This window comes from Alosa alosa, chromosome 8 (genome assembly GCF_017589495.1).
Source record: "Alosa alosa isolate M-15738 ecotype Scorff River chromosome 8, AALO_Geno_1.1, whole genome shotgun sequence".
Lineage (NCBI taxonomy): Eukaryota > Metazoa > Chordata > Actinopteri > Clupeiformes > Clupeidae > Alosa > Alosa alosa.
In genome coordinates this window covers 13,949,746-13,974,020 of record NC_063196.1, presented here as the reverse complement: position 1 = coordinate 13,974,020, position 24,275 = coordinate 13,949,746, and the positions used below count along the sequence as shown (strand labels likewise).

At 42.7% G+C, this 24,275-nt stretch overlaps 1 protein-coding gene across 1 annotated transcript in view; it reads left to right on the top strand.

The window, feature by feature from the left end:
* Nucleotides 1-4,628: 4,628 nt before the first annotated feature.
* LOC125299248 (pleckstrin homology domain-containing family G member 3-like) overlaps nucleotides 4,629-24,275 on the top strand; it is a 68,875-nt gene continuing 49,228 nt past the window's right edge. The window contains 2 exon segments of the mRNA XM_048250443.1: nucleotides 4,629-4,835; nucleotides 18,853-18,920. Coding sequence (XP_048106400.1) covers nucleotides 18,872-18,920 — 49 coding nt within the window. The 5' untranslated portion in view covers nucleotides 4,629-4,835; nucleotides 18,853-18,871.

Sequence of the window (24,275 nt, the reverse complement as noted above, 5' to 3'; positions counted from 1 at the left end):
GTTACACACCTTCCATCTTAAGGACCACAGTGGAAACAAGCATTTGAGCTTTATGGTGTTTTTTTTTTATCCTTTTGAGCACTTCATGGGGATTGTTGTTCAATAAAGTTTTCATTCATTCATTCATTCATTCATACATACACTATCAATTGGTGAGGAGTGATGTGGTTTTCAAAGAATACAAATTCAATTAGAAAAGGGAGTCCAGGCCAGTAACTATCAGGAGTGATTACATTTGCATATAATGTTTATCTTAGTATCTTATCTGACAGTTACACATTTGAAGTATATCACTCCTTTCCAGTAGATCAGCTGGCAGCATTCAAGATGGACTGGGTCCAAAACTACAGTGAAAAGATTATGTCAAAGGGTATATTTGAGTGCAAATGTGTTAGATCTTGCAGTGTATAATCAGTGTATAAGAAGTGTGCCTTTACCTGGAGACCAGGGATTGGCAAAAATAAATCAAAATGCATTTTAAAATAAAATACCAAATACAATGTATCAAAATAAACTACAAAATATTCACGCCCATGCATCAAAATAAAATACTGTATTTTTGTACACACTCAAAATACTTTTTTTCAAGACAGCATGAAATCCTTTTGCCAACCTTTCATAGATCAGCTGTTTTATCTCAAACATTTAGCCTATCAAAACTCAACTTAGGCTGCAGAGAACACCACACATCAAAACAGGCAAAGAGTGTGGGTGAACAAGTTACTGGGAAAGAGTGAATGTGGAGGAGAAGAGAAAGAGACTGTGTGTGCGTGCGCGTGTGTGTGTGTGTGTGCGTGTGTGCGTGTGTGTGTGTGTGTGTGTGTGTGTGTGTGCCGCATGTGCATGCATGTGTGAGTGTGTGCTCTGCATGGATCTCTTTAGCTTGATACCTTTGAGCATAACCACATTCACAACACAACCACAAGTCCGCCATTTAGACATTGTTGATGAAGCCTGTTGATCAATCCATCAAAGGAAAGTAAATGTATGCCACTGGAGCAGAGAACCAAATGATTGTGTTAAATCACACAAACATGCTTAATTAGGAGATGCTATTTCGACAGCAAGTCCCACCTAAGCCAGGCAAACACTGTGTATTTTTTGTCTGTTGCATACAACATGGTAACACTACACATTTCAATTCGGATCATGATTGCTGGGCTCACAATCAGGAGTGTAGTGGAGGCTAAACGCAAGTAAACACAATTTATCCACCTCTGAAATTTCAGAAACAGAGTTTATCCACCTTTTAATAGAGTTTATCCACCTCTCAAAAGAGTTTATTCACCAATTGCAACTTTTAACATTCAAAAATCACACTGTATTATCCACATTCACAATATGTACACTCATCAACACTCTAGGAACCATAATACCACTGGTATTGATATAAACATTGGACAATAACCTCCACCGTCATCAAAAATGTTCTGAATGCCTTTTTTAAAAATCCGATATCGCATGGCACAGTCCACCTTACCGTGATCACGGAATTCATAGTTTGCCCAACTCTTATTTTACCACTACACCCCTGCTCACAATGTAGGCCTAGGTTTTACTGCTCACACTGGAAGGCAGCTGTCAGCAATTTCTGACATACCAGTACTCTCCAGAATTATTGGCACCTTTGGTAAAGTTGACTAAAAACAGGTATAAAAACTTTTGGGCCCAGTTGTTCAAAAGTAATTTGATCAGATCTCGGCTATCTGATTTTTTTGGATCAAATGTATCCCAATCCAACTCAAAAGTTTTGAACAACACAAAGTGAAGATTTTATCCAGGTAAAAAAAAACAAGATTAGATTTTGTGATCCAATCCGATTTGAGGATATTTTTTTCAAATTTGGGGATATATTTTCAAAATTGGATCCAATCCGATAGCCGAGATCCGATCAAATAACTTTTGAACAACAGGGCCCAAGTCCTCCCTTGTCCTGCATATGCTGCTTGGATTTTGAAATGATCACTGTTTTAATTACTTAATTAAGTTACTTAATTCTTATACTAATGGACTCCAGTAGTGAAAGGTAATAGCATTAGAATATGGTAGATCTTTGTCTTTTGTGTGATGACATTTTGCAGAGTCCGAGGGACATTACTGGTGTTTGAAGACACGTTGACCAAAATGTCAAATGCCACTGAACTTTGAGGATTTTCTCAAAATTGTCTTGCTATGTCTTGCACATGTTCTGCTAAATATGAGAGATGACACTTATGCATAGGCCTACTTCTGACTATTCAGCTACATCACTAAGCTTAGAGCTATATCACCAAATGGTGGGTCATTAAATGGGTGCTTCAGATTTGTGGGTGGTTTAGGTTTTGGGGAGGCCCAAAATTATTTTCTTTCATAGGGTCCAAAATGTCTAGCGCCACCCCTGTGTGGAAATTGTAAGTAAGTAAGTAACTTTTGCATGTAGTTGAACTCTTTTGATCATGAATTTGTGTACTGCATCATCGTTTTATTAGTAGTTATCTGTTTAACGCTGAACAAGCAATTCTTCACTCTCTAGGAGGATCATGTTACTGATGACAAACTTGGAGTCTTGAGAGCGTTGGCTGGTGTGAGAACAAAAGCGCCTGTTTCATGGTCTGAAATGGAGGTCAGAGTGTAATGACTCATTCCATACTCTAGAGGGCGATGTAGGACTGATGGAGCTGTGGTTTGGTGTCTGGTTCCCATCCATCATCAAATACTTTGGATGACGTAGACATTCTTAATTATGACCAGTGTAATGATTTCCAGTGTATCAGAGCATAGCATAAACATAGCTAAGGTAACTCATTTTCTATTATAAAATAATTTTGTACAAGAAAGACCTATTGTTACTGTGTCAAGTATGTGGGACTACAATATTACATTACATTACATTTGGCTGACGCAATATATGCATTTTATATCAATATCAGGAGTAAATGTACAGGAATGGGATTTACATTTTTGGAAAGAGGTTTCTTGCTGCATGTAACACTTGGAAACAAGAAAATGTGGTTAAAAAGGCTTATCAGGCCTAGGGGCATTGATTCAGATGTCAAATTATGAAAGCAGGTATGGTCAACCTCTGAGAAGGTTTAAGACAAAAAAGCAAGCATTGTTGTAACTAACATTTACCACCATTTTTCCCCTCAGAAGTATACTGTCCTCACAAAGTCAAGTCGTTCCATCTGCTTCTGTTTCGCTAGTGGTCAGCAGACACAAAGCACACACACTGCAGAGAGTGCTGCCTGCCTGCCAGCCTGCTTTATGTGTGTTGACTAGCAACATACCAGCTGTCAGCTCTCTGTAAACCCCACAACCAAATGCAGGCAATTTTGGCTAATCAAATATAATTTGTGATGTATGACTGTCACAGCCATGACCTGGACAAAAGCATGGGGACGCCAAGGCTAAAACTTTCCACTTGTGGCCCTATGATTAATGGATCTGTGCATGGTTTACCACTCATGTAAATAAGACATTGGGAAAACACACAACATGCAAACTAAGACCAATTCAAGACTGATTTCTGTGGAGAGGCTAGCGCAGCAGTAAGAACTATACTCAAAGCTTTTCACTATTTTTTCCAAAATTATTTTCGGTGTTAACCACTGAAAGGTGTGTTTCTACTGTGATCACTATAGTCAAGTTTATTTGTTGGACTACCACCAGAAAAAAATAATACTAACAAGATTGAGTGTAAACATGTGCCCTGATCTTATTAATTAATCAATTAATCCCAAATTAGATCTTACAAATAGTGTTACCCTGTAAACAACACTGCCATCTCATTATTCAATATTCATTCATTACATTACACTTTGCAGGGTAGCCTGCACTAGGATGGACATTTTACATAAGGAATGAACCATTAGGCTCTCACTCTTAATGGTAACAAATTCACCTTATTCCAGGTATTCTTAGACAAACAAATATGTCATTTTAACCCTGCACGTGCCTGTCCATGATATGTTGTCAACGTGGCCCAGGTTATAGGCAATGTGCATCCATTTTCTTCATGGCATTCTTAAATTAAGTGTGACTCATCGGGCAGGAATGCACTGTTTCCGATTGCTGTGGTGATGGACATTTGGTATGCAAGTATTTATTCTGCAACTTTGCAGTTTATGTGTGATTTTATTTAAGCATACCATATAAATTGTACTGTGTGTAAAAGTTTGAAACATCAACAGAGACAGGAACAGTAACAGACACATATGTAAAAGTGGAAATAAAATACGCTTTTGACTGCTGTCATGTACTGGCATCTCTAAATCACTTGAGTTGTTCACTGCAAGGCTGCAGAGAGATGTTCCATGAGTCAATTTAAAGCAGATTACACACGCAAAGAGAGATTGAGAGAGAAAGAGAGAGAGAGATCCAAAAAATGGTCTTCCACAGAAAAGAGGGAGATTTGACCCACCCTCTCCTTTCATTTAAAATAAGCTCCAAGACTACATGCATTGGTTGCAATATAGGCTACAGTAAGTTTCTCGTCACTACGCATGGCATATAATACAACTTAGATGTTAGGTTATTACTTTACTCTCTGTTGTGCGAATTCAACTACACAGAAAGCTTTACTTCAGAGGTACGAAACCGGACGCTCCAGCCAGTCTCTGTGGGCATGCGCAGTGGGAACATTTGAAAAAAGCCGTGCATTTTTGAGAGGGTGCTTAGATGAGTATGACTGTCATTTAGCCCAAGTAAAAGAGCTATCACTGCTAGGATTCTACACGTAACTTTGTGATCCTTGACGGGCCGACGCGTGGAATTATAGAGTCGGCAATATAAATGCAACAGTTATTTTTTGGAGTTTCATCGGGGGCTGTCATCGGTAAACTTCGAACCATTGTTTGGTGAGTAACAAAGTATCTGACGTGACTAACGTTAACGTCTATCCACTTTGTTTCGTTTGGTCCAACTAAAAGTTGGTTCATGCTGACTTATTGTGTTTTAGATATTTTATGGTCCTTATGAAACTACTACCTGTCTCAAATCACTTTTCTGTGAATCAATTCTGCTGAAAGAATCTTTGTTGAAAACTTGAAAGGAATTGAGATGGAGAAGAAGGAATCACATTAGTATCGTTACTTGGTTGCACTTCCATTCTAACGTTAGTGAATGTGGCGTTTCGGTACTTCTTTCTAACGATGCTGACCTGTTTCTAACAGCTGAGCTCGTTGCTCGTGTTCGGTGGCATGTCATCTATCCGTGTTGAAGAGTTCATGTTTCCAGTTATGTACATCAGTCTCTTGACGTGCACCTTCACATGAACATGGAGTTTTGTCTCGACAACAGATTTCTCGTTTCGAATAGAATTAGAAATGTGGGAGTTTAGCCTACTTCTGGCTTGTCAACCTGATTTTTGCCCAAGGCCTTTGTGATTTTCACATTAGTGCTCCACAAGAGGAAGGCATTCTCAGACATTTTAGATGGCACCTGTACCTTCGGACTGGTTTGACCTGTCTTAGAGATGCTGATGGAAAGTCACAGACGTCATTTGCACTTGCTCTTATACTGTAAATGGCACTGAGAGTTGCATTATGATTTACATTACATTGCATTTAGCAGACACTTCTTGACCAAAGTGACTTACATATGTCAGCTATATTACAAGAGATCACATTGTCCCCGGGGTTAAGTGCCTTGCTCAAGGGCACAACGGTGGAAGCCGGGAATTGAACCGACAACTTTCAGGCTACTGCACGCTAGCCCAGCTCCTTAACCACTACACTACCACCGCCCCGATTTAGTTCCCTGGTTGGACAAAATTCACCCTTACAAAAAATAACTGCAGTTATGGGCCCTGAAACGGTGGTTATATTGCATTAAAAACAACAATAATAAAACAAAAATACAATACAGTAAAGTGCAGTTTCATGTCCACAATGTTACATTTATGCAGTAAAGTGTAGTAGCCCACAATATAGTTCAAGCAATTTGTTTCAAATTACAAATTTCTCAAACACTTTTCTAAAGGCATTGCAATACTTTTACAAAGTCAATATAACACAGCTTATATTAAGCTATGCAGCAAAAATCCTAAGAGTCTCCTGACATGCATGTAGGCCTATGTGCCTCAGAGCTGTGTCCCAGGATGGGATATGCCCCCCCCCCCTCTCTCTCCCCAAGAAATCACTAGAACAGGATAACACAGGGCCCTGGAGCAACTAGCTGCTACATCTGATGACGCATGCAAGAGAGTAAATGGCAGGAGATATTGCTGAAAGGTTCAGCGTGATGTAAGTTGAAGTAAATGTTCCAGCTGACTGGTTCTCACTCCCTCGAAATAAGGCAATTCGCCAGCCCCTGTGTCAGTCTTTCCACTGGTAGTTCATTTTAAGCATAGACAATACAGAAACGGAATGAGGGTGGGAAGAGCTGGTTGCGCTGCAGAAGGTTGAAGAGGTCATGTTGCTGGTTGCTGTGAGTATCCTACGACCCCCATGACTACTGTACCCTGTTCTTGGAAAACACATGGGTATGCCGTGGAAGTAGGCTACCCAGCAGCACTACACCTTTCCAGTTTTAGTTGTCACACAAATTTCTGATTTGTAGGTGTGGAGTATTTATGAAATGAACCGGAGGGAAGTGTGTGTGTGTGTGTGTGTGTGTGTGTGTGTGTGTCGGGACTGGGCGGTTTGGGTTGTCTTGAACAATAGGCCCCATGAGAGAATGGTGCTAACTATGTGTGTGTGGGGGGTGACTTTCGGGGCACACCCAGTTCCCTTTTGGCAGCCCCCCAGGTTGGCCCGAGTGCTGAACCACACGCTGGGTCCTTCACACTCACTCCCCTCTGGTTTCCTGATCCCTGGTCAGATAGCTGTCAACCTGTTGCACGGAGAGATTGAACTCGCTACTTGCAAAATCCTTCTCTTTTCTTTTACACTGAAACCCTTATCCAGTCGGTGCAGCTCACGAAATATTGTCTGTCTGGATCCATTTCCCAGTATTTATTTATTAAGCAGACGGCATTATTTAGAGGAGCCATTCACAATAAATTAGAACCTGCTTAACACATGTATGTCCCATCCCAGAGGTTTTGCAGTTTAGTAAACAAACAATCAGTACAAAACTCTGCAGCTTTCATGTGCATACTTTCTTTGAAGGATGACCAGCTTGTTGGAATGGGCTACACAAAGCCTTAAAAAGCTTGTCGAGGTACAGAAAAAACGCTAAGTCTCAGGCCACAGATTTATGTGAGTTCTCGTAACAGCATGATTTTTACGCTATGTGCAGGTATCCCTTGACAGATATGAAGCCATATCATATTACCCATGAGCTTCCTTTCAACTTCCCCCGGAAGAGTTTGAAGTTACAGAACCCATTTGGTCTTTGAAGACTGTGGCCATCTGCTGATGTGTATAGGTCAGGATTGTTACCACTGTGTCCTATAATGCAAGGAAGACATTGCCTTCATTAGTGTTGTCACAATGCCACAATTATGCCTTTCATAACGATACCATGCCTAAATATCTCAATACCAATACTGAAACCATACCACTGCAAAAACCCTAAATCAGTAAATAGACATAATAGGCCTAAATGACAGAACTTGGAACTGAAACTGATTGCAAATAGGGATGTAACGATTACCGGTATAATGGTAAACCACGATAAAAATGTTGACTATAATAATTACCGTTTTCATTTCAAACATCATGATTATCACTGTTGATTACCGCGGTGTGGAAACCGTGTGTTTAATCCTTCCCAGCTTCATCCAAGCCTGCTTTTGACATACAGTAGGCCTGGTACAATGGAACAAAACTGGTACCCTACTGATTCTGTTGTCTAATTGATGGTTTTAACTTCACGATTAGGATTAGGCTACACCTGATTTTAAAAGGCGGAACTTTTTCACCGCAATATGTGCACTGTATCATGTAGCCACTCTGCGTCTTTTTATGTTCACGTCCACATTAAATCCATTCCACTCACGTTATCAGGAGAATACAGTAGCCTAAAGTTTTATTTTTAACGCTTACTTTGGTCTCACTCATTGCATCCAAATAACAGAAATAGTAAACTCCAAGTTATGGTAGGGTAAGTTAAGCCAATTTAACATGAAGAAAAAAGTGAACGGGACACTTTTTGAAACTATTTCAGCTTGTGTAGGCCTATCAGTGCTTTCTGAACATATTGAACACACTTTTAGAAATACCGTGATAATACCGAAAACCGCGATAATTTTGGTCACTATAACCGTGAGGTTAAATTTTCATACCGTTACATCCCTAATTGCAAATATGTTTTTATTACAACCTGATTAAAATTGTATTCTTAAAAAATCAGTACTAATGAAATGGGGTATCATAACATATTTAGCCTAATCATTTCAAGGTATTGCGATACCTTTTTAGTATCAGTGAATTGTGCAACACCAGCCTTCATGTTTACTTTACTTGAATTGCCCCTTGGGGATCAATAAAGTATCTATCTGTCTGTCTGTCTGTCTGTCTGTCTGTCGCTGTATCGCACTACAGATATTCTTGTGAACCTAGCACACCATGTTGGGTCCCCATTGGCTGTCTGTTTACTACGCTTGCTCACAACCAATTGATACGATGTTCTGGCCTTCGTTGAGTAGAAACAGATGCACTATGATGCTTATTTGCCAGCAAACTAGGAAATTCTTCCCTGATGATGCATCACCTGCTGAATCAACTTGGCTAAATTTGGACTCAGTGGGAGGATTGACCAGCGGCTCTCGGTGCTCTTTTAAAATGTGGAAAAATGTGCTAGTTAGCACATTTGAAGTAAGTTTATCCTAATGAATCACCTGTTATCCAGTTGAAAATCTTTGGCCCAGATGTTGTTTGTTTGAGGAGACAGACGTAAATGGTTATAAACTGTGTTCTTAAGCTCATCTTTAGGCCACTGGATTTCTATCCTAGACTAGTCTCATCTTTAGGCCACTGGATTTCTATCCTAGACTAGTCTTCTACACTAGATAGATGTCTGTATCCAGTGACATATGTTTTCGAAAACGGACAAGAAAGAGAATTGCTTTTAAATTCTATTTACAATGTACCTATTCCACACAGTGTTTGATGTTGTCTTATTGTGAAACTTCCTCATGTGCAGAGCAGCTTGTTCTCACCACATACTGAAATGAAGAGCATGCTCTGTTTTGTTGATAAAGACAGGGGGTTGACAAAGAAGGGGCCAAGAAGGAGAAAAGGGAGGACTCCCAGATCCTTTAAACTGCACTCCATGGCTCACAGTCTCCTCCACATGCCAGACATTCTAAAGCTCCAGTTCACTTGGTGCTGAGATGTCACGGTTTTGCATTAGGACAGAATGCATTGAGCAGTTTGTGAAACTCTGTGGGCCAAGTTTCTTTTACTTTTAAGAGTGTGTGTGTGTGTGTGTGTGTGTGTGTTGCAGACATTTCAAAACATTGCTTGTGTTGCAAAACATTTCACAGCCAAGCATTGCATTCAAAAAATACACATTGACCAATACAATCCATGTATGCTAGGAACTTGCAGGCAGTGTCTGCATATGTCCCTATTTGCCCACCTGCACTTAAATGTAGGAAATCTGTGTCAAGTTGCAGCCATGGTCAGCCCCTACACCCTCCACCCACAGACATACTCCACCCCCCACCACCCTCCCTCTCTCTTCCGCTCCATGACTGTGGGTACAGTCTTGATTAGCACCAACCTAGGCCTCAGAGGGACAAACAAAGCCTAGCCTTCCGCAGGCTACCTTCCTGAGCAGTAGAATGGGCAGTGTCCAAGAGCACAGCAACACAGACCTGGAGCTCCAGGCAAACCGTGTTCTTTCCAGTGTTCTCACCCTCGCTGTGTGCTGGAAGATCACGTTTGCCAGCTGAATGATAGTGTGTGTGTGTGTGTGTGTGTGTGTGTGTGGGGGGTTTGGGGGGGTTCTGCTTGTCTGCTGTGAGATTGCTGGCAAAGAAACCAATCAGTTCTGCTGCTTCTGAAAGGACTCTGTTGTCTATCGCATGTGGTGTACTTATGCAGAACCATGGGAGCCAGAGGAGACGTTTCATTATTCCTGCACCGCATGATTATCAGTAATCAGGTGACATATTGCTAATGTATCCCGCCAGGAAGGGCATGAATTAAGGCTGCACTAAATTTAACCCACGGTGGACAATCCTGATCCCAAATGTAATTTAGTTCAGAGGTTACATTTAATTTCTGTCTGGAAATTTGTCCCTAAATAACACTGTGGAACAGATATTGCGATATGTCCGTATTTGGTTTTTCATTGCCTGCAAACTCAATAACTGTGGCGCTCTGACGTGAGGAATGGAAGCACATGTCTGAGTTTTGTTTTTTTATTTCTTATCTTTTACATCACCAAATAAAGACTATCTCTCGCTCTATTTTTGGACCGCGGAAGCAATAACAATGCTGTGGAACGTGTGAGATAGGAAGATGGAATCTAGTGGTTAGGTCACCCTCATTCTTGTAGATGTAAGAAACGAAAAACGGGGAGAATGCGAGTTTCCCAATCCAACATCCATTCATCTTTAAGGAATTGGAACATGTTGCAAGTTTTTGCTGACAGCAGAGGAACATTCCAGAACATTTCAGCGCTGCGGATGTTGTTAATTTTGTTATTGTCATGATTGACTCTCCGTTCTTTCTCAACCCCCTTTGCTGAGTGGCTCAAGGCCTCACTTTGTGGTCTTTGTTAATGTCCCTTCGAAAGCCATCTATTCCCAGCTGAGGAACCCTCATGGAGTTTGTGGTCCGTCAAGGCCGCAGGTGGCCAGGAATGAGCCCAGTAAAACTCACGATAAGCAGCCATGCCACTTTGCTTCTGTATCATTGTGTTTGCGCTCTGTCGTGTATTTAAATAGAACAACACTTTGTCCATAAATGGCCTGTAATTAGGTAAAGCTTTTCTTTTTTTTTTTTTGCTAAATGCTGTGGTCTGGTGTGTGTCGAACCCAAAGTCCCATGGGGCCTTGTTCACTTGGTGGTTTGAGGGGTTTGGCCTCTTGTGCATTTCCTGTCAGACTGGAAGGGTCTTAGACTGAACACGTCGGAGGCCTCCAGAGAACCATATTTTTAGCCCATTGCCAACACCTCTGGGATTTACCTCCAGTGAAGAAAAGGACTCAATCCTGTCAGAGTGACTTCCCTCACTTCTGATGGTGAGAACCAGTTGGACTATTGGGTCCTTAGTGAGTTGTTTGAACAATTACTCCATTCTAGGAGTTTCCGAAAAGATCTTATCTCTTGGCATTTCAACAGTTCCCACTTGGACCTTTTTCAAAAGATGCAATACCTTCTCCGTCAAATTTGTGCCAGAGTCATGGATATGAATTATGTCCAACTGGGCTTAGAACATCGATCAAATATTGTTGCAGTCAAGTATGTTAAGAATGGTCAGAGTCAACAAGTTGGGTAGCTATGACTAATGGAAAAAGATCAACATTGTTTCTGGAATCTTTCCTTTTCCCACATAGGTCATCATCAGTTGTTATTCTTCCACTGCCAGTGCTCACTTGTTTGTGTCTGGGTGAATGCTTAACGGAGCCAATCTTCTAAGTTGGCATGAGGAAACAACTTTTGTGAGATGTCACCCGCTGAAAAGCTCTCACCCCTCCAAAAGCGGCAGAAATAGGAACAGCCGATTCTGTTCCCAGTTCAGCTACAGAGGTCCCTGACTGCGCTCCCAGGCCACCTTTGTTTATTGTGTTTGTGTCTGTGTGTGTATGAATATATTTGAGAGGCAGAACCATCAATTAGTGATGCGCTGTGTGGTCCCCTGAGAAAGAGGACCCTTGTGTCTTCTGCTTTGCATCGTCATGTGACCAGGCGGGGCGGAGAGGGCTGGAAGGGCCGGCCGGTCGTCCTGTGAGGGGCCCGTTTGTTCGCCAAGGACCGCCAGCTGTGGGGATTAACCCTGCACCACCTCACACGTCTCCAAGCCCTCAAGCCGCAAACATTCACCAGAGCCAGTCTGCTGCCAAGGACTATCTGCCACCCTCCTTTTCACACTTCTGTGTTTTTTCTTTGTTTAACCTTTTTTTTTTGTCTTTAGAGTTGTGGTTGCAACTTTAGCATGGTAAGTACCGTCACAATTAAGAGTTATTGGATTTTTTGCAGACTTTCAGCAACACACTGAGAACGCTACAAATTCTCACTAAACTGTCCGGTAAGGTGGACCTTATCTAGAGCTTTTAGAGAAGTGTTAGGGTCGTCAGGGACAAATGAGGAGGTGAAATGAGATTTTACCCAGATCTCGATGAGCTTCCACCCCTATGTCCAAATCCCAGCCTGCCACGAGGAATCCCTGGGATCCTGTTCGTGGGTAGGTGGCTTGGATCCCTTTGATCCTGTTTGTGGGTGTATATGTTGTGCATGTCTGAAGAGGTCTCTCATTTTCATATGAAAGGTTGGTCTGTAGGTTTCGATGTCCTTCTCATTGGCACCAGGAGCATACGGAGGGGTGGACAACCTCGCTCTCATGACCCAATAACCATGATGAAAGATTTCAATAACACACTCTGGAGCTCGTCTGGCTTGTGGGCAGCCGCCGCAAAATGTGGTTACTTTGCAATATCCGTCACGGCTGATGTGATTTGACAGAAAGAAACGGTGGTTGGTGAGGGAACAAAAAGGCAGGGCAGCTGAGAAAGCTGCCCTGAATTCAGTATGATTTGTGACTTGTGTGTGTGTAGGGTGTGGGGGGGAGGTGCTCAAAGGATGTGTGTACCCTTGGATACTAGCATGACTACTTGCAGGTCTACAGTAAACAACACATCGTGCACAGTGCCTGATGTTGACAGTGCTTGTTCCATCAGCCTACCTGTTAAGCCACACACGGGCACCAGTCATGCTCGGGCGACTGTTAAGTATCAGCGCAGTATCATTTCAATAGGTTTGCTTTTGTCAAAAAAGTACATTTATAATATATTTCACATTTATTTAAATTAAACACCCTTCTATTCTGAGCCATGCATTAGCTGCATGTTCCACATTTATATACTAGTGGTGTGGGAGGTCATGACTTGGCACTACTGCTGCTGATGTGCTGCAAAGGTTTAGCCAGCTGACGGGATAATAGTTGTGGACTTGTGGGCACTATATCTCTCTTGGATTTGGTGCAAACGACTCCACAGTGGGGTCACAACAAGGACAGAGAGAGAGAGAGAACGCCATGACACTATATGGAGACAGGTCACCATCTTACTGCCCTGTTGATTCTGCACCAGATAAATTGTTTATTTTTTTTCACTAAGGGAGTCTGTGTCCTCCTGTCCTGTTTCCGTCCTGTCCTGGCGTGAACTCAACCGCTCACTTCTGGATCGGAGGCATGCGTTGAGGGATTATTTGGCCCAGCTGAGACTCCGCTTCCTACCGCATCCATCACAAACAGGACTGGAAGGGGGTGACTTGTTTTGTATTTCTGTTGCGGTGCTGCGTGAGAGAAGAATTCACATCCCAATTTGCTTTGCTTCTGAGTGTCCCGCTCTTGACCTCAAGCAGTCACACCCCTAGCCACTGTGGTGACACACATCATTCTTTTGCCTTATTGTCTGAACTCCTCATGATCCTCATTTGCACAGGGAAGAGACTCTGTGACACATGTAGGGCCCTGATTTAAATGCTAGGCAAAGTGCAAAGTCTAAAGTCTAACTAAAGCTTACTTAATAACTATGCAAAATCTATATGCAATATCTATTTTTGGTTATCATTTTCAGAGCACCCAAACACCTTGTGGGAATATACAAAGATTTTTTAAATAGGTTTTTCTTTATTCTCCATGATCCCTTTTGAAAACACCAAATTTGACTTGTCTTATGCAAATCTTTCTTTTTATTTTCCACCCTGAACATGGGCAAAATGCCCCATTGACATCAATATGTTTTATATAGAGTCACCACACTGCCACCTGTGGTTGTATAGAGTAACCTGTGGTAGCTCTATACAAAACATATTGATGTCAATGGTGCATTTTGCCCATGTTCAGGTGGATAATGAAAGAAAGATTTGCATAAGACAAGTCAAATTGGTGTTTTAAAAAAAAAGATCATGGAGAATAAAGAAAAAAATATTTACAAAATCTTTGTATATTCCCACAAGGTGTTTAGGTGCTCTGAAAATGAGAACCAAAATGATTTTTTAGACTTGTAAGGTCTGTTGTTCAGACCCTGAAATGATTTATTTTCTGTTCATTGTTTTTTGTGAGAGTGTTTCTACTTATCTCAGTAAGGAAAATAAATCAAGAGCCTATGTTGAGTACAAATATGTCTTCTGAAGGCTTAAACAGAGCCCAGCCAAAAACTATGTAACAAATGTAATTGTAATCTGCCGCTAGGGGCGCGTCTCGATTTCTAGGCTAGTGCTTCCATACTTCCTTGAAAAAAGTATTTTGAGTATTTTCTAAATACAAAAATACAGTATTTTATTTTAATACATAATATGGTTACTGTATTTTGTAGTTTATTTTGATACATTAAAAATGAGGGTATTAGGTATTTTATTTTGAAATACATTCTGATGTATTTTTGCACATCCCTGCCTGTTCCCAGCATTAGAACAACACTTTGCGATGGTTAGCTTGTCACCTGTGACGATATATGCTAGGCCTAAGTGACTGACCTATCTGGGTGCGTTTGGAGATGCCTGATGAAATCAGACGTTGTTGAATAGGCATAATTTATCCTGGTGCCACACACCTTGCATGTAGCTGTTCGCTTATTTCCTCTGTGCAGTTTTTTGTAACCGAAAGTAATGATAAAAGCACAACTCCGGGAGGACTTCTTGTCGCCATGGTCAATGCATTTATATCTGTGAGTGTGAGAATGCGTTACATTGCACATTATGGCAAAGGGGCCATGCCGCTCATTATACGTTTCACAAAGTATATGTAGCAGTAAAATAAAATAGAAATACATAAATTTAGATAAAAAAAGCAATAATTGCATGAAATACAGCTTGTTCAGGAGTCTCGAAGCTCGAGTCCGAGTCAAGTCTGAAGTCTTTTGAGTGGAGTCGCAAGTCAAGTCTGAAGTCACTGTTTTTGCGACCTAAGTCCAAGTCCCCATCTTTTTTACATTTCTATCTCTTCATTCTCTTTAATTCAAGTTCACAGCATGAAGCTGACATGAAGAGCATTTATGCTTTATCAAGAATCAAAAAGATGCGTGGCACCGCTCTAGATGTGTCATTAAATTAATTGTGCTATTTCGCAAGGTATAGAGATCTTTCGGTTTCACACACAAAGTGCACTTAACTGTTCTTCATATCCTAGTTGTCTCTGATAAATTGAAAATAATGAATGTAGGCTTATGTCCATCCAGTCAGTTGCAGCCAGCCACAGTCATCTTCAACCAGTAACAGGAGATACGTTCTGCTATTTGCTCAGTTGTTTGCGAATATGTATCAAAACATAACACCACTTAATTTCAGGTTAAAATGCATTGTAATGCGCGTTACTGAAGTTTGTACCGAGTAAATAAAATATTACCCAATAGTTTTTTGTAATGCCTTACATTACTGCGTTACAGCAAAAAGCAATATATTACAGTAATTACATTACTTTTGTAACTCGTTACTCCCAACACTGGCGGAAGTAACACCATAAGAAAGATCCTAAACACAAACATTGGTGGGTCTGCTAAAAGCTGTCTCACTCCACATCGGTGGGTCTGCTAAAAGCTGTCTCACTCCACATGATGCTGTTAGTTCATGCATGAGAACTGTGGTCATAAACCGACTCCGCACTTTTCCCAGCATTTCCATTGGTGCCCATAGGGACACAGTACACAGCCAAACTCGTATAAGTGAAATGTAAATAGTCAAACGTAAAGCAGTTGATCCTGCATCTACAAGTATGTTTAGCATGAAACTTAACATCATTACCGGTCTCTTGTATTTGTGATGTGACAGATATGTGATATTACAGAATGTGACATGAATGTTACATAATAGCACCGCTAGTCTGGAAAAATACTGATTGTGCCTAATTTTTGGATGGCTGCTGTCAGCAGAGAGACCTATTGACTTTGACAGTGATGCAGCTGCTTTGCTGTCGAGGTCGTTTTTGAGGAAGCTTCACCCTGCCACAGTGCCTGGCTTGCATCCCTGGACGAACAGATTTATGGCCGGGGATTAATCGCAGCGAGGCCAGAGGGGCTGCCGATTGCGTCGATCCGTGACTGCCATTAACCTCTTGTTAGGAGATAATGGCCGCAGGGAGTGGCGGGAGGAAGTTTGGAAAGGGAATTCGGAATGTCTCTGTCCAAAGTCCTGGAGTGGGGTGGAAAAGTTGGGAATGAGGTTGGAGGGTTGGGAGGGTTTGGAGGGGTTTAGTTGGAGTGCATGGAAAATCAGATGATCCAGGGAAGCCTCAGGGTGGAGTATAAACTGAGGCACTGCAATCTACCGAGTGCAATGGGACCGGCGACCAGGGCTTTTTGAATAGGACTGACATCCAAAATATACACTTGTTCTCTCTCTCCTCCAAACACTGCACAGTGTCTACTCCCCTATAAAGAAAACAGTTTAGTTTAATCAGCTTTTCAGCTTCAATCTGTCTACATTTTCTTATTCCCAGAGGTCCTTTAAATCCAATACTCAATGTTCCAGCCCATGCAATGTTGGACGTGCTACATGTTGAGGGTGTAATTACTGTATATGGGGACGCTTGCTCCCCATGTAGGAGTTTTGGTATTAAAGTGGGGTTTTGGTGGACGGAAGTAACAGTTTAACGAGTTCTGATGGGTCTGTTGGAGTTTTGGTTTGGTCCAGGTTTAGACTCCTGTACTGACACTGTTACAGCTGTTTTCTTAAGAGCCCAATACTACACAGGTCAGGAACCCATGCACAGTTGTAAAAACCACACACACACACACACACACACACACACACACACACATCTGACACCATGCACACTTTGGGGCTTTGAGCTAATAGTTGGGAGAGAGACTGGATTTCCAATGAAGGTCTGGCCACAAAACTGTTTTCATTACTTCAGTGCATAATGACATGCAGAACAAGAGGGATGTGTGCTCCTAATGTAATTTCATTCCCCCCACAAGTGTTTTGCGTTCAAATGGTTTGGGATCGCTCGAATAGGTTGCGACGAAGGGGCCTCCAAACTGTTTACGCTCCTTTTTGCTCTCATATATTTTTCTTTCTGCCCACACTCCTGGAAGTTCTTTTCCTGGTCTCGCCCTGTTTATTCATGCAAACTCAACTTAGTTTACCCATGCCACTTGATGTCGACTTTTTTTTCGCATATGTTGTTTCAGCGAGAGAATGTCCGAGTGCAGGCTCTCTTCCTCTTAATGCGAAGCACATTCTGCGGCTTTTGGGCGGAAGTCAAGTTTCCTAAGCACTGTCTCCTCTATCCTACTTTTATTGTCAATAATTTAGTCTGGGTGAGATATTATTTTATGTAGCACTCAACAAAGATATGGACAGCTGAAAAAACAAGATGGCTCACTACTGCTTGGACAGCCTTTTATTTTAGATGACGCCATCGACACCTTAGAAAAAAAAATGTCAAAATGGCACCAGTGGGCTCCGCTTGTAGATTTTCCCATGGTTAACGTCTTGCTCAGATTTCATATTAGCACAAAGCATAGTCACTTCCTCTTACTCATAGATGTCTGCGTAGTTTAAACACAACAATATGTCCAGACATATTTGTTCGCTGCAGCAGGTCTGTTTATAAAATGAGGCTAAATGGTAATCGTGGCATAACATGCCATAGGTAGGTATGACATGGTATTTCGGGACAGTGTAGTGAGATAAATGGATGTTTTCACAATGGCCAGGTCTTTGTTGAATTCCGTAGGTGTGAAAGGCTTTATATTCACTCACAGATTGGAACAGTGTGCCAGTCTGGAAGTATCTGTGTAGACAAAGCACAATGCTTGTAATTTCACCCTCCAAATGAGCAGACGTTGTTTTTGTTTGAGCCAATGCACGTCTGGTGTTTAAAGTTTTGTGTTCTAAAAATATAAGCATGATGACGTCATCAGGTTCTCTGACTGGAACATCATGGATCTATTAACACAGAGCTCCCTGTGCCAAATCACAGGAACAAGTCACGGGTCCTGCTTATAAGAGATATAAATCTACTGCACCTTACTGTAGGTTACACGGAACAGAAATGCTCATGAAGCACTTCAGTGTGTCCTAATCAATTTGTGTGGGGCACAGGTATATTTACAGAAGTGGACTCACTCATCCTCGCCCTTTGCTAATGCTGAGTTCACACATACAGTATTAACTCACATATTATCTGGGTAGGTCACATTGTTGTCGCGTGCGTCTAGCTCTGTAGCTGACTGTGCGGTGTGACGTCTTTGGGTGGTGTTACTATAACTACCTTTTGTATCAGTATCAGTATCTTGTCGAAAACTGGTTGAGCTGTACTCGCATGTTTACTGTTTAGTGGCTCTCTGTGAAGCGAAATGAAGTGGGTGAAGTGAGATCATTTAAAGGTGGAGTCTGCGATTAATTCTAATCCCACCCGGATTTTGCCAGATTCAGTGAATTACTCTTCACAGCTCTTACTCAACATTGTGGTTCGGACCAAACCATAAACAATCTTAGCCAACCATTTCATTGTGCTCGTTGATGCCCAGAGCTATGGACTGAACAATTCTATCTTTCCAGTCATATAAACACCCCGCCCCATCACCCCATGTTTTTGAAAATCATTAACAAGTTGATTAAGCAAATCAATCTTAGTCAATCAATTTGGTACACAGAAGGCAAGGCTGGGATTTGATTGGCTATTAAGCTCACGCAACTGTTTGTAACACCAAATGACGGACTACAGTGTACTGATTAGTGTGGATGGCCTTGGTCATGATGGCCTTCTCCTGGTGCTCACCCCCCTCTCCATCTTCTTCTCCCCCCATAGCTCCTGAGGAGAGAGTGCCATGCCCGAGGGATCCCACAGCGCCACTCATGACGTCCCGATGGGCGAAGGTGAGCTTCATCTCTCTCATTCTCTCTCTCTCTCTCTCTCTCTCTCTCTCTTATTCTCTCTCTCTCTCTCTCTCTCTCTCTCTCTCTCTCATATTCTCTCTCTCTCTCTCTCTCTCTCATGCTTTTTTCTCTTTCTCATTCTTTCTGCCTTTTTTCTTTCTCACTCTTTCTTCACCTACCTCCCAACCCATACCAGACTCTCTCCCTCTCCAGTTCTCTTTTCTATCCTTCCCAGTCTATCTCCGTCTCTCTGCTTACCTCTCTCATCTCCAACCCCCCACAGTGTCTCCACTTATATGTAGTACTGGACCCACAGTTTTCGTCTTGGGGGTTTTCCACCACATACAGTATACTATAAACTATAATAAACAGTCAATTACGGTTACTTTATTTGCTTTCAAGATTGGACCACCCCTATCTCCCGAGGGGGTCATATATGGTTTGTGAGTTTAGCAGGGTTCTCCAACATACAGTAGACACGTGTTTGAACAGCATTCAGAGATCAGTTTTTATAACTTATTGTTGCTCTAAAGACATACTCTAGACTGACCGCTTGTGTGTCTTGAGTTTTACCATGGCACACTCAAAAGGAAAGACTTCACACTGTCCCCCCACCCACATTGCTGAGCAGTATATCATCCCATGCATAGTTTCTCTTAATGCAACTTCAGCAGGGCCTTCTATTAAAGTCAACAAGGTGTTGGTCACAGTAGATCAGTTGACATGAATGGATACGTGTGGCCTCTGAGACTTTATCTCTTCTCACAATCTGTCTGTTGGTTCAGTAAACAGGGACCTGTTCACAAGGTATGTCAAGGGTGGTAGAGTGGGGGTGGTTGCGGCTGCGTGCGTGTGTGTGTGTGTGTGTGGGGGGTGGGGTGGTTGCGGCTGGGAGGGGCAGTCATGTCGAGTGGAGACGGGACGTCACCTACCTGGTGTGTTTACAGAGCAAAAAGCCACTGCAGTATCCTGCCAGTCATGGTTCAGCTCCTGGGCAGCAAGCGACCGCCGTCTTTAGGAAACACGTGCAGAACAAATTAGGGCCTGTCAGGAGCCTTGGAGCTGATGCAAATCACCTGGGTAGGCAGAGGCCAGACGTCAGAGTGTGTGGAAAATAAGTATGCATGTTTAGACTGTTTGGTTGTGTGTATGTATGTATGTGTGTTTGTGTGGAGAAAGAGAGAGGGATAGAGCGAGAGGGAGGAGAAAGAGAAAGAAAGAGAGAAAAAAAGGCAAACCAAACTGAAGGCACAGAGCTGAAAGTCTGATTCTTGTGGTGCCTGGCCACAAGAATGCAAAGGGAATAGGGATTTACTGCTTTCTCTGTCATTCTCTCTCTCTCTCTCTCTCTCCTGCCCTCCCTCCCTCTCTTTCCCTTTCTCTTCTCTCTCGCTTTCTCTTCCTCTCTGCAGTAGAACAACTGCCTGTTGAGAAGCCCTCAGGGCAAGCTTAGAGGTCTGCATAGAGGCACAAGGCCACGGCTCTGCACAGTTAAGGCTCGGGTCACTGGCTTGGGCAGAGACAGAGGCCATAGTTCTGCCAACGAGGCAAATCGTTGAGTGCCTTAAATGTGCTTCCTCAGTCTTGCTCTTTCTCTTTCTCTTTCTCTCTCTCTGTCTGTCTCTCTCTCTTTCGCTCTCTCTCTCTCTCTCACCCATAACAAGTGCAATTTGTCCTCTAAGAGGAAGCAAATCCTCGATCAATCTCTTGGATGATGTATTAGATGCTTCTAGCTTTGCTGCTAGTGTGTCTTTTGAGGACTTCGAAAGGGGACGTTTGGGCCTACGCTGCGTTGCTTGGGCTTGTACGCCCCTCCCTGTTTCACATCTCAAACAATTCGAGGTCACTCCGTACTCCTCTGTCGACTGTTAATGTCCATCTTCTTCAGCTGGTTTGATAAGCTTACGAATGCTTCGCGTCGCCTTCAGTTGAGTTGCGCTTTCAAGCTCTTCATGTTTTTACTCGGTGCGGGGGGGAAAAAGAACTTGAGAAACAGATACATCTCCGCAATCATCATCATCTCTTAATGCACTTACCATTCCTCAACTTGTTGCCCCTTGGTACGGATAGAAGACACACTGTTTGCGCCATTCCCCCCAAAGGGCTTTAAAGGGTGTTGTCATGTTTTAAAGGCCTTGCACGCAGCTGATGTTTTCCACAGTTTGTCTTGAGCACGGGGCCCCGTTCGGATGGCTGACCGAGAGGCCTTGTTTGGTTTGTCCTGCTGCCGGCCCACGAAGCCAAGAGGCCGAGTGTCAGTGGCCTGACCCCAACAGACACGTCAGAAGAAGGGCTGGAATGTGTCCTAAGTAAGCAAAACGCGGAGGAGAAGAGAAAGAGAGACTGTGTGTGTGTGTATGTGTGTGTGTGTGTGTGTGTGTGTGTGTGTGGTGAAGAGGTTGTACTCTTCCAGTCCACTTGTATTGGTACGACCGCTATTTGGGGTATGTGCTTTCGCACCTTAGACCTTCAACACAATGAAGCACAAACATGAAAGCTGCACTTTTGCTTCAAAAAGGCATGAAGACTATTGTTGCTATGATTATACATCCCATAATAAGCAAGAACTGTAGATGTTCAGTAGAGGATTTTAAAACCCATGATTGAGAGACTTTCACAAGAGACATTTTGAGTTGCTTTTTTCTTTTGGTCTTTGTCCTTCTTGAAGATGACGTAGAGAGGGAGGGAGAGAGGAGAAGGATGGGAAGAAAGGGGTGATGGGAGACTGACAGGGATGAGGGTAGTTGTTATGGCAACAGCATGCCTTTGGGTGTAACTTGGTGGGTGAAGCACTGTGGACTGGAGTTAAGACGTCCCTGTGCTTGTATTTGTATTAACTACAAAAAACCCCCTCAGCTAACGTCATGCCATGTGTTACAGAATGGAAGATTTCTGTGGTGCGGCACTTCGCCCAGCGGCAGGTTCGCACGAGCCCGAGGAAAGGTTAGCAGCCTACGCGGAGAAAGAGAGTGCCACAGTGCCTCGTTTGTTGGCTGTCCTGTCCTGTCCTGTCCTGTCATGTCTGTCTGTCTGTCTGTCTCTCTTTTCCCTCCATTCCACCTCCCTCCCTCTTTTCTCTCTCTCTCTCTCTCTCTCTCTCTCTCTCTCTCTCTCTGTAGTGCCATTCTTCTGTCTTTTCCCCTCTCTGTTCTCTCCCCAGCGGAGTGGCCAGCCTGCGCAGCCGTGTGTCACATAAATCCTTTCTCATATCCTGCCGCCCGCACAACGAGGCTCTGTCTAGCCCCAGTTCAGGCTGTGTTCTATAAAAGAAACCCTCGCTCCACAATTCAGTGTTTTAAAAATGAATTTACACTTGCGCACACAAAGAATTCGCTCTTTTTTTCATTCCTCTTCTCACCATGGCAATTTCACTGGGTCTAGTTTTAGAAGTCATTATTGCTTGAGCTTAGACTCTGGGCTTCTCTTGCCTCGGAGTTCTGTAAAAGCTGGCAGGGTCTGTTGTAACAGATGTGGCTGGCTGGTGCTGTGTGTGTGTTTGTGTGTGTGTGTGTGTGTGTGTGTGTGTGTGTGTGTGTGTCAGTGTGTGTGAAGGAGCAAGAGAGAGAGTGTGTGTGTGCCAGTGTATGCTTCTGCATGCGGTGTTTTGAAAGTGCAAGCCTGTATCACATATCTTCTTTTAGCATCACCCAGTTTAGGAAGAAACAGTTGGAAATCCAATACAAACAAAACCCACATGAACCCACTAAACTAAATAATGGTTGGCCTTGCTAAGTAACTAACTGGTGCATTCACAGTTTATGCACTGTCTACTATCATTGTTGCCATGGCACAGGTGGAAACATTGTGTTTACAGGACCTGAGTTTGAGCAGAATTTGTATACCCAGTACATAATTTGTTTACCGAATTGTTCATCCTTGAATTTTATCACCCTTGTCAAATACTGTTATCAGTGTCACCTTTTAGTTTCAGGGCCTGCAGCAACAAAACTAACCAAGCAATGGTGAAATCCTGGACCTCTCTTGGGATGTCTGTGGGCACTTTGCATGAGTCTTTCACATCTATGCAAAAGGCCTGATGTGGACCAGCTTCCTCAAGGTGATGGATGATACACAGGAGCAACTTTGTTGAAATATTTCTGGACACATGACCGGTTCCTAGTGTTCTGATTTGTTGATCACATCAAGCTGTGTGATGATTTAAAGTTTTCTAGGTACAAATGTATTGCCCAGCATCAAAAGAGAAGAGCCAAGACAACATAACTCACCAACAGGCCCGATAGTTGCTTACCTTTAGTCCTGGGAAATCACTCTCCTCATGCTTAACTGCATGGGGAAATGAGGGCATCCCAGAAAGGCCTGAGGCTGAGGCTATAACCGCATACAGAGCATAGCAAACCCCCTTTGGCACAAAAGTGCTTTATTCTAAGCAAAAGCCTTAGCTTCTGAATACGGCCAAGGGGGTCGTCATTGAACAAAGCTGTCTGTTTGAAGAAACTAGAGCCAGCGTCATTTGCAAAATATATTCCAGTTATGTATTCCAATGTATTGTGCCAGTAGCCTGTCATGTCTGTCCATACAACCCTATCCAGATGCTTGAGTGCCTCAGATCAGAGACAGTCGTGAAAAAAATGTTGTTTCATTCCAGTAGAGTTTCTCCTTCCTTCCAAGCCCTTTACTTTGGCTTTTCCTGACGTCTGTTTCATTTCTCATACTCAATAATCATGAGAAATTGGATGATGGGTTGAGATGGAATTGACTGGTTTTAATCGTTGGAAGTCGTGACCTGTGATATGGCTACTGAGAGGTATATAAGTGCACGGTTGAAAGCAGACCAGCAACCAGAAATTACTGGAAGGTTTTGCTCAGACACATGGTTGGGAGAACGAAGCAAAAATTTTTTTTTTTTTTAGTCCTGAGGATCCAGTGTGCCAGTCAGGAAATGCTCTGCCCATCACCGATTGTTGTGGGTGAATCAGCAGACTTTACTTAACCCCAAGTTTTTTCTAAACGTCTCCCACAGAGCATTTGTATGTCCTCAGTGTTATTTTATCTCCTTTTTCTGGTGTCTTCTCTGACCTCTTCAGGAGTGGGAGTGGACGAAGAGAAGGGAGTGTTAATGACCTGACAGGTTTGCTATGCAGTTCATATTGAGTAGAGGACATAACTGCAAGACATCACAACAGTGTTCTCAGCGCATCTTTGTCTTATAGTGATGACCCCTAACTTGAACAGAGGTCATTACAGACACGGATAACTATACAATTATTGAGAATTTCATTGCAGTGCTGACATACCTCATAAGCAGGGACCTGAATGGGAAATATGATGAGAATTATCGAGCTTAGCTCAGGAAGAACAAACAACTCCATGAGGAATTACAGCTCGCCTTGCAGA